This window comes from Gavialis gangeticus, unplaced genomic scaffold, assembly GCF_001723915.1.
Source record: "Gavialis gangeticus isolate Ggan-Ray unplaced genomic scaffold, GavGan_comp1, whole genome shotgun sequence".
Classification (NCBI taxonomy): domain Eukaryota; kingdom Metazoa; phylum Chordata; order Crocodylia; family Gavialidae; genus Gavialis; species Gavialis gangeticus.
The window spans coordinates 64,084,742-64,095,688 of NW_017729034.1; the positions used below are offsets into that span (position 1 = coordinate 64,084,742).

General features: G+C 44.7%; 1 protein-coding gene across 4 annotated transcripts in view; it reads left to right on the plus strand.

Moving 5' to 3' along the window:
- Positions 1–2,088: 2,088 nt before the first annotated feature.
- Positions 2,089–10,947, plus strand: part of LOC109304855 — a 116,003-nt gene continuing 107,144 nt past the window's right edge. For 2 of the 4 annotated variants that reach the window (XM_019527684.1, XM_019527687.1), the window contains exons 1-3: positions 2,518–2,625; positions 2,960–3,136; positions 6,929–7,021. In XM_019527684.1, the coding sequence (XP_019383229.1) occupies positions 6,932–7,021 (90 nt within the window). In that variant the 5' untranslated portion in view covers positions 2,518–2,625; positions 2,960–3,136; positions 6,929–6,931. Of the gene's footprint in view, positions 2,194–2,517; positions 2,626–2,959; positions 3,137–6,928; positions 7,022–10,947 lie in introns of those variants that run through there. The other 2 variants (XM_019527686.1, XM_019527685.1) reach the window with 2 other exon arrangements.

The following is a 10,947-nucleotide window of genomic DNA, read 5'->3' on the forward strand; positions in this document are numbered from 1 at the left end:
GGGGTCTTTAAGAAGAGGCTTGATGCCTACCTAGCTGGAGTCATTTGAGCCCAGTTTTTCTCCTGCCCAGACAGGGGGTCGGACTTGAAGATCTACAAGGTCCCTTCTGACCCAACTTCTATGTTTCTATGATTCTATGATCCTCATGATGATGATTCCTTGGAGATCTCAGAACAGCAGACTCCCTATGCCGATGAAGGGTGATTGCGACCCAAAGCTTGCAAAGAACTTTTTTCCAACTACTCAGTTGGGCTAATAAAAGATATCACATCTAGCCAAAGAACCTTGCCTGCCTACATCCTCATGAAGACTTCCAATCGCAATGCCAATCATTTAAACCAAGATTGCAGCATGTGATATTTGAAAAAAAGTATAAACCTCTCCCTACAAAAAATGGATACTGGGCTTTTATCCTTTCTTCCAATGAAATGCATTTGTGTATCGTTTCCATAGTGCTTTTTATTTGATTTAAGTTTTTAGCACTCGACAGACTTAAAGCTTCATTTGTTATCATGTGACTCTACAAAGTTGTTGAGTGCCTGAGTACTTTCAACTGCCTGCGGTGAGTGGTGTGCATTGATACATGCCAGCATTTTGTGCAGTCTTGTGACATGTCCCTAAAGGAGAATGTAATACTCTTCCAGTACAGTCTTCCTGCACTTTATTTATAATGTGCCTATCAGAGATTTAGCTTTCTGCCATTACATCATAATGCATGAAGGAGTTATTACTTATCAGATGCAGTCATCCTCTCCTAAGTCCTACAATTGTGCTGTGCTCTGCATTGCCCAAATACTTTTGGTCCCACATAATAAAGTCTTATATGCCCTATAAAAAGGTTTATTCCTACACTAGGCTGGCTGGTGAACAGATGGTTCTCTTCCCTCCCCTCTCCTCTCCAGCCAGCTCTTCTTTTCTTCACCTCTATTTTCTTTTGGGTAAGGAGTGAGAGCATTTAAAACTACTACTCTGATACTATCTGACAAACCTGCGATTAGAAATCACCAGTTACCACGAAGCTCAACTCCATATCTCAATGTGATAAGGTCAGATCTTGAGATGCACTGAGCACTTGCAGCTTTGGCTTCAGTGAGATTTGAAATTCATAGCATTTAGGACAGACCTATGCAATTTTAATATCTTACTAATTTTTTAAATGTTGACTGTGCTGCAAGCATTTCAAGAATTTCTGAGCAACCACACCCACCTTTTAAACATACAGGCCAGTAATGTATTTTGTATCAATGATTTAACTTGTACCCTTTCCTGCTGCTTTGTGATGTATAAAAAAGGGACTGGAAGGTGATGTGGGTTTTTAAAAAGTTTGTTCTTATCTCCAGAAATAGCAAAAATATCAAGTCGCTGTTTTGGGGCAATGGTGTTAAAGCATGTGTCTTATGAATGCTTACACTCTAGTTAAAAAGGGCAGAGGGTCATTTTTATGTAATTCTTAAAAAGTTTTTTTTTCTCAAATACCATTAGGAATTAGAGTTAGTTAGCAGAATCAAATTAAAATCAATTATTTTGGAACCAAGAGTTCTAGTTTTTTGTATGGGTTTTTTGTCTCAGACCAACATGGCTACCAAGTACACCCCTGAAATTAAAATCAAAGCACTTGAGTCTTGTGACTCTTGCAGGATCATAGTTTCCTGAGCTTTTTAGTTGCCACAGCACAGTCTTTGAGGTCTGATATGACCTGCATTTCTAATGGGGGAAAAAATTCCCAAAACCAACTGCCACAGCTTCTAGGCTCCTTTTAAACCCCACAAAGAAGCAAAGGAAGGGGAACAAGAAAGGTACTTTATTTCTGACTTACTCCTAGACAGTGAAATATTATTAATTAGACCTGACTTGCCAGTTCTGGAGCATCAAGAGTTCCCTAAACCTTACTATTGCTCCCTTGCATCTTGTCAGTCTTCTTTAATTGTGCTGAAAAGCCAAGAGCCAAGGTAGAGCTGCATGAAATGCCAGGTGCCACAGTGTGCTGGCACTTCACTAATGCTGTCTGGTGTGCTCCCCCCCCCAGGTGCACCTCTTCCTTGTGGCACCACTACCTATACAACTGTTATGATGAATGAGCAGCAGTGATTACATTTGCTGGAGACCCTGCTGTTTCCACCAGGATGAGCAGCAACCGCGAGTGCAAGGGTGGCACTAGTGCCATTCGTCTTTCTATTGGCTTCCTGACATCAGGTAAAAGGGGAGAGGCTGGTCAGGATGCTGTGTTACTGTGCAGCAGCCCTTTAAGTTAACCAAAAGGATGCAGTATCTTTTGCTGAAACCCTGAGACTGCCTGTGCTAAACTAGTTGCCGTCCTAAAGTGATTTGTATGATTTCTTTTTAAATAAATGCAGGTTTTTCATAGATTTCATAGACATTAGGGCTGGAAGGAACCTCGGAAGATCGAGTCCAGCCCCCTGCCCAAAGGGCAGGAAGTCAGCTGGGGTCAGAGGATCCCAGCAAGATAAGCATCCAATTTGCTCTTGAAGGTGTTAATTTGCTCTTGAAGGTGTTTTAGCCACTCTGACACTTCCATTTGAAACTAGCTTCAGGGTTTTGAGTGACCTGCCCTTCCAGAGATGCTCCTGAGAGCCCCTCAAAAGCAGGCGCTCGGTGGAGCAGGAGGTAAGTGCCCGGTGCCGTTTTGTTTCTTGGGTGAAAGAACATTTTTTGAACGCAGCTTTGGGACCAGAAGGAAACTCTGGGCAAAGACGCTTCAAAACCGACTTCTTTCAGGTTTCCAGGGCGGGGCTGCTAAGGGGTGATTTCCAGTTTGAAGCTGGATCCGAGCAGCACCCGGCGCAAGCCTCTCAGAATCCCTAGTCTCAGTCCCTCGGCAAGCCGAGGCTCCCTTCCCGCCGGTACCCAGCCGCAGCAGTAGCAGCGGTTGCTATTAGGAGCGGTAGTAGCAGCGGGAGGGGAACCAGGCAGTGTTTGGCAGGTTATTTGTTCTTTAAAGAGGGAAGCCAGCGCTGGCTCCCCTTCTCCCAGCTCGGTGCCTTGCCGCTTCCCCCGGCTAGTGCGGGCAGGGCGGGCGGGCGGCGGCTGCTTTGGCAACGCCTCACAGGACGCGGCTGCGGCCGCACCAAGGACCAGCGCCTCTCCCCCGCCCCGAGCTGCTCATCGCCCGGCAGCGGTAAGTCCTGGCCAGGGGCCTGCCCGCTCTGCTCCTTGCCATGATCTAGCTGGGGCTGGGGCTGGGGCTGGTCCTGCTTTGAGCAGGGAGTTGGACTAGGTGACCCCCTGAGGGCCCTCCTGACCCTATCGCTCAATGATCCTGGCAGCTTGAGCTACTGCCTTTCCTCTGACCTGCCACCCAGCTGCCTCCTAGCTCGGTGCCTTGGTCTCAGTTTCACGTCTTTGGTCCTTGCGGGTACTCGGTTCTTTTGTAAAACCAACCTAGGAGGAGAGCGCATCCCCCACACCCTTGGGCGACACGGCAGGGGAAGAGCCCCGCAGCCTGGTCCGGCCTGTGAACGGCGGGGGCGCTTGCAAGCACGTGCCCTTGCCCCTCCTGCGGGATCGTAGAAAGTTAGGGGTGGAAGGGGCCTCAGGAAGTCAGCTCATCCAGTGCTTCTCAACCCGTGGGTCACAAGAATATATGGAAGGGTCATGAACAAACTTTAAACATGGATTTTCCTTTAAAAGAGAAAAATGTGGGGAAACCGGGGGGTTTCCCTTGCAGGCTGTTTGATTTGCAATCTGCAAAGGGCTGCTTGGACTCCCCATGGCCACACACACCTCCCCCATACCGCACACCCATCCCCTGCCCCACATACTGGGGGGCTGGGCCCTGGGGGTGGAGAGCAGCAGGTCGGGAACAAGGGGCATTGGGTCAGGACTGGCCATTGATATTTACAAATGGATCCTGATATAAAAAAGGTAAAGAACCACTGATCTAGTCCAACCCCCTGCTCAAAAATATTGCCTCTGCCATTGAGTAGGGGACCCACACTTTCCCGGATCCTCCTCTTGCTACTGACATCCTTGTACAAACCCTTCTTGTTACCCTTCACATCCCTTGCTAGCTGCAGCTCCAATTGTGCTTTGGCCTCCCTGACTTCATCCCTGCATGCCTGAGCAATGCTCTTATATTCTTCCCTAGTTATTTGTCTAAGTTTCTACTTCATATAAGCTTCCTTTTTGTTGCTGAAGGGATCCCAAAGCTTTGAGCAAAAAGCAGTTCCACTGCTAGGCAGGAGAGCTTTGCCCTGCGCTGCTGAAATGCAGCAGCCTCTGGGGTGAAATGCATTTGCTGCTAATGCTGAGAGACCCAGGTCTAGCTGAAATGAAGTCACTTATATTTATTGCTCCCTCCTACTTTACCATTTCTTTTTAAAGCTGAGTTGTTTGTGTAGTTCTTCTGTGTTCTAGGAGACAATGAAAGCAGTGTGAGTCTGAAGTCAGGTAGGTGGTAGAGCAGGCTGGCACCTTAAAGACTTACTGGTTCAGAGGCATGAGTTTCCAGAGGCAACAACCTACCTTTATCAGGTGCCAATGTGTAAACAGTTCTTACAGTTTGTTTGGGGAAGATTGAGTATCTGTGACTAAGGTTTCCTGCCAGTTTTACTCATTTAAGTGGCATGGCCAGGGCTTGCTCCTTTTTAACAGTTAGCCAAGGGTCTGTCCCCTGAAGGTATAGACAACCTTACACCTGGGCTAACCACCTTGAAGTAGTAGAGGTCCAGAGTGCCTGTGTGCTTCCCATGTTTCTTATCAGCCCTCCCAACATGTAGGCACAAGGAGTCTAGATTACTGTTGCAGTTGCACGCAGCAACTCTGGGGAAAACTGTGCCATGGAGGAAGACCTAATTTCAGCCAGGTCAGCCAGTGATGTAACTTCTAAGTGAGCAGAGGCCTGGAAGGGACCTTCAGAATCATTGAAATCTGCTGTTATCCCAGACAACATTATCAAATCAAATTAGTCCTGAGGCCGCTGCAGCCATTGGGGCATCTTAGATGCTGTAACCATGAATGCCGCATGCCCCCAGAGGCTGCCGGGGCACGGCGAGCTCCTGCATGTGACAGTGGCACTGCTGGTGGCAGAGGCATGACAGCGGCAAGTGGGGAGCTCCCGCAGGCAGCCATGGCGCTGTTGGAGGTGCAGCGGGGGGCAGGGGCAGGGTGGCGAGCACTGACCAGTAGTCAGTGATCACCCGCAGCCACCACTGGCAGCGTCAGCAGTGGCCAGAAGCAATTGGGGACTGCCTGCAGATGCTGCCGATGGTGTTGGGGGTGGGGGTGGGAGTGGCGAGCCAGCAGTGCCTTTTTGCAGGGGGCGCACCACCAAGCTCAGGGCGTGTATGTGGACCTGTGTGCGCTCCCTATGTGTTGCCAATGGCTGTAACAGCCCCCCTTTGAGGTTAGCATTGCATCACTGGTGATTTTTCAGGCAAAGTGACCTGGTGGCACCCATCTCCTCTCCAGTTATGGATGGCCTTTGACTTACAGGGAACTCATCCGCCCTTTGACAGGTCTTTTTTTTTTTAGTTCTGCTGGGTGTCCACACACCTTCCTCACCCAGGTTAGCTGGGGGGGGGTGCCAGTTTAGTCACCGACAACCCAACCCTGCAACAGGTTGTACTGGTTTACATGTACCAGGTAGCAGACCAAGAGAGGCCTGGCCTGACAGGGAGGCAACATTTATATACTTTCATAAACTGATGAGCGATCTTTTCAGCCCTAAGAAGGAGGGCACGCTGTGGAGCATGCTTGCTTCCTTTCTACCTGTCCTGGGCTATAGAATTTCCACCACATTGCAGGGGTTGCTGTGGCATCTGTGAGGGTAGAAGAGAAACCCATGGGACTGGTGACACCACATCCCTCCTTAGGGACTTAGCCCAGATAAGCCACATTTTTCTAATGTCTGTGTCAGAAGACAGGTTTAAACCACAAACATGCTGTGCCATGCAGAAGTGGCTTCAAACATGTCACATTACCTAGTGCGGGCTGCTTTCTGAATCAGAAGTAATGTAGTGCCTTCACACAATCCTGTCTATCCATTAGCTGCAGAGGTAGTGCTAATTACTCGGCTCTGCCTGTGCTACCCCTCTGTTTCAGGAGGAGTCCATACAAATACCTAGACTGAAATGTAACCTGCAGTTCTGTATTTAGAAGAAAGATGATTGATGTAGCATTACCTTCAAGCATGATGGAGGAATGCTAGCCAGTTACCAATAGAATTTAAAGGGATTAAAAGGGGTGTACGTCTTTTAAAAACGCTGACAGACAGGGCAATTGGCATTGGATAATGTTAAACTGTTTTACTGGAAGCCAGAGTATGGCAGCAGTGGCATGGTTTCAAAATTGGTTATGTCCTGTCAAACAAACAAACACAAATTCTTGGCTGGAAAAATAATTCCAAAGAGCTTGCTCAAGAACCAGGTGTTTCTCTGAAAGGGTGTTAACTTGTGTACTATCTGATGAGTAATTCCCCCCAAAAGCCAAATTGAATAAGTGGTAAGATTTATGCTTTAATATAATTCTTTCACAATATGTTTAAGGGTAGCTTTGTCATTTAGTAATTCTAACCTAGTTAGATGCTGTCAGGCTAGGCCTCTCCTGGTCTGCTATCTGGTACCATGTAAACCAGGACAGTCTGTTCCATGGTCAGGTTGTTGGTGACTAAACTGGCACCCCCACCTGGGCTTGCCTGGGTGAGAAGGGTGTGTGAACACCCAACAGGACTAAAAAGAAGACCTGTCAAAGAGCAGGTGAATTCCCTGTGAGCCAATGGCCATCCATACCTGGAGAGGAGATGGGCACCACCAGGTCCCTTGGCCTGAAGAATCAATGATGCACAGCATCTAAAGTGCCCCAACAGTCACAACGGCTTTGGGACTGACTTGACTTGACTTGAACCTAGTTAGATGTAGCAATATTGTCCTCTGTTTATATAGTGTTGTTTACTTTTTTTTCCTTGTTACAGACAATGGGTCATCGCAACCAGCTTCAACATTATAAAAAGAGTACATTTCCTCCACTTCTGAATACTTATCAGGCACTCCCTGGCAGAACTGAGGTAATCATTATTTAGAAAAGACTGTTATGAATGGAGTTTTTTTTTAATGTGATAAGGTTAGCAGTATATATTTATCCTCTGATAGTATCTCTTTACTCCATCATGAATAAAATATGCAAGCCAGGATGATGAAATCCTCTTCTCTGTTTTTGGCTTGGTATTCCTGGTTGTTATATATATCTTGATAAAGAATGCACTTTCCTTGTGGTCCCTCTCCCCTCCCCTCAAATTTTGACTTGGGTGAAAGGTATGCAACAAACAAGGAAAGGGCAAAACATTAACTAATTGCTTATACAGAAGATTATTTGGCAATATGAATTGAGGGGAGTTAATTTGCACCTTCAGAGATGTATTTAATAAGTTCTAATTCTGAAGAGCTCTCAAAGTGAGTTTCCTGGTTATAGACCATCCTGAAACTTAAATCTGGAAACACCATGTTAATGATGATTACAGAGTAATGACTATTAAGCTTTTTTATTGTTCCCACTATCTTATTTGGATTAGTTTTTCCTTCTGGTGTTTCTGGAACTGGTTGTCTTTCCAGAACTCTGGTTCATATCTCCATTGCTGATATGGTTAGTGGTGAAAGTGAATGTTGGTTGGTTTAACCTAAAATAACATGTTAATCATATGTCTGTATAGTACTTCTTTATTCTGGAAGAAGGTGGAGCCAGAGTTAAACTTATGGGGCTCTGGAACAGAGAAAGAGGTGAGGGCCCCTTTCTCCTTGTACTTTATATTCTTAGGCAATTCACTTTATTTTTCCTCTGACCCAAAAAAGTCTTTCTGCTTGACAGTTACACTGGGCATCACAGGGGATAGAAAAAGTCTGCCCCAGCCTTCTGTGATGAAGCTATCTTACTTTGGGCAAAGTTGCATGTTATCCTTAGAGACCATACTAAATCTGTTGAATGTTAAGTGGTTAAAGTTAGAACATGCTGTGAGCAGTTGCATGTTAAGGGGTAATACTGTTTCTTGCCTGCCCCAGTCTGACTTGCCAATAGAGGGCGGGGGAGCAAGGGCATGGCTAGAAGCCAAGACACCTAGGCGCAATCCTTGCTTTAGGTGGGGCGGGGAGGAAGGGGGCAGCTGGAAGCAGTGCATCTTGGGATGTTGGAGGAGTGCAGATTGCTCATTTTATCTCTTCAGAGCCAACTGAAATTACCCTCACAGTAGATATGTATCATGGCCCAGAGTTAAACTTTGCCTGAAGTGGTGAGATACTCAGAGGGTATTGAGAATAAGTTAATCAGTTTTAATGTGTGGATTCTCATGTTGTAAGTGCCCTTAGTATGATCTAAGTGTAACATATAACTTCACTCTTAAATGAACTGAAAATGCACTAGACACTAGTTTAAAAATATCAGATCTATATAATATAGTAGTTAATAGAGTACAAGTAAAAGGATACAAATCAGTGCCCCAAAATATCCAAATTGAAGTGATAACAGAATTATACTGCTAAAGAGAAACAGTTTTTAATGTGATTGCTCAGTACCTTGGAAGTCATGAGAGGTGAGAAAGAGAGTGCTTGATAAAGTTTATCACTTTGTCAAACTACACAAGAGAATACCCCAAATTTGTAAAAGTTTCCTAAATAAACAAAAAAGATGAAGGAATTCAGCTATTCCTGTGTGCTAGTGTGTACTTTGTAATAATACTTTGCACTTCTGTAGTGCTTCCCGTTTTACATGCTTAAATGAACAAAATTTCACATTCTTTGTTGTGAGGTAAGTGTTATCAATATATTACTGATGAGATGGTTCAGGTCAACATGAATGACTGGCTTGAGATTGCACGATGCAGTGACTGAAATGGCTAGTTAATACTGCTTCCTTTTTGATGCATCCTATAGCTTCTGGATAACCCAGCATATTCACTTAAAACTGAAAGGCTGGTTTTTGGAGTTAATAATCCTGTTTCTCACCCTTCCTGGATTGAAGGATTACCAATTAAAAGGAAATGTTTCAAGCAGAAGTATAAAGGACCCAGTATTGCTAACTGGTAATGGTATAGAAAATGGGTAGAAAAGCAGTAAGCAAGAGTTTGCTGTAAATCTAGTGTCTGCTGTTATACATACACAACAGCTGAATAAGTTTTATACTGGTACTGTGTTCTCACCCGGAAAATCTGTTCTTGCATTTAGCTATTTTTATCTTGAATTATTATGAGTTTGTTCTGAATAGCAACAATAATACCTCTGTTCCCAGCAATGCACCAGACTGTTTTCACAGCCATTAAATATGTGAGACTGAATTCTTTTTTTGGAGAAGCAAGGGTCCAGAGGGGGAGGGGAGTGATTCCTAATAAATATGCCAAAATCGAATGTTTGGGCTGTTCCCTTGGCAACAGTGGGGTGTGTAAATGTTTCATTGCTCCCACCCGGGCATTCTTCTGTTGGACTATAGAGGTTCAGTTTTGTTTGCTGGGCTTGCGAAGAAGAATAGATGTGCTGAATCTTTTGAAGGTGGAAAAAGAATATTTTGTTTGCCTGTCCCGTTTTTTAGGTTACTGTTGTTTTCATGACCCTTCCTCCCTTTTCAAATTATACTAAAACAATGAAGCAAAATTTAGGAAACAATGATCGGCCCCCCGTACAGCTGATCACCCTCAAAACAAGGGAAAAAAAGAGAGAAAGAGTATATTGGCAGTGCAAAGACAGAAGATGAAAGCATCAGTTTGCTTGTATACTTTGTACGTAATATTGCCATAGTAACAGTGGTTACTATAGCCTTTCCTCAGACTAGTGAGGTAACATGGGCACTGCTCACAGTTACTGGGATACAAATAACTTGAAATGTTAAGGTCTCCCCTGTATGTCATAATCTGTAAATCTGTAACTGAATGCATCTTTGCATGATGTGAGAGCTATTAGGGCATTTGGCGAGTTTATAGTGCTATAAATCCAAGCACTGGATTTCCCTCAAAAAAATCATGCTGTTCTGCAAAGTGCTGTAGCAGATAATGTGTTCTGACAATGTATTTACATGAGAACACCATCCCTTCCTCTTCAGCAGTTCCTTCTGCTTAATTTCTTTCCAAAAATTCGGTTTCTATTATTGTTTAAATTTTTAATTGAGGCTGGATCAGGGTATGAATGTCTGAAGTGCTCATGTGTTGTGGGTTTTGTGTGCGTGTCTTTTTTTAATAAGTAGAAATTCCAGCAGGGTCTAAGTTTGCTCACTGTTTCCCATTATTGGCCCATGTTTTCATCAGCCTGCAATGTTGCTGTACTTAAACCACTTGGAATGACATTTTTCCAGGCTGTGTGTCTGCTCTGAGTTAAGTCCCCAACCCCCTTGCTGAAAGTTTCTGCCAAAATTATTCAGACATTTTCAAGGATATAACCAGAGAAGAACACATTATTTTGCCCAAGTTAAAATAATTCATATAACCATTTCCCTAAGGAAACTCTAGTGCTGTGGAGCAAGGATATGAAATATAGCTGGAGGTTTTCCGTTATTTTAAGGATTTGCCTTTTGCTGTCCCTGTGGGGAGACAAGGCATACCATACTGTTGGCCAAGTTGCAGTATTTTGAAAAATTTCATTTTCCCCCAGCTCTCTAGACACTTGTTAGAGTTTGGCAGCTACGTTGTCTAGAGACAACATCTGCACCGAGCATGCTTTAATTCAGAAATGTTAAATATGGGCAGGCCACTTTGGCTATTAGGAAGGCCAAGGCAGAGATGGAACTCAGGCTAGCGTCCAGGATTAAGGACAACAAAAAGTCCTTTTGCAAGTACATTGGGAACAAGAAGAGGGCACTAGGCAATGCAGGGCCCCTGCAAGACTCATATGGTAACCTTGTGGCTACGCCAGATGAGAGAGCTGATATTTTTAACAGTTTCTTTGCCTGTTTTCTTGAACAGGGACCGGGACATCCCTCCTGCCAGAGGTAGGGACAATTTCATGGATAGCTCTGCCA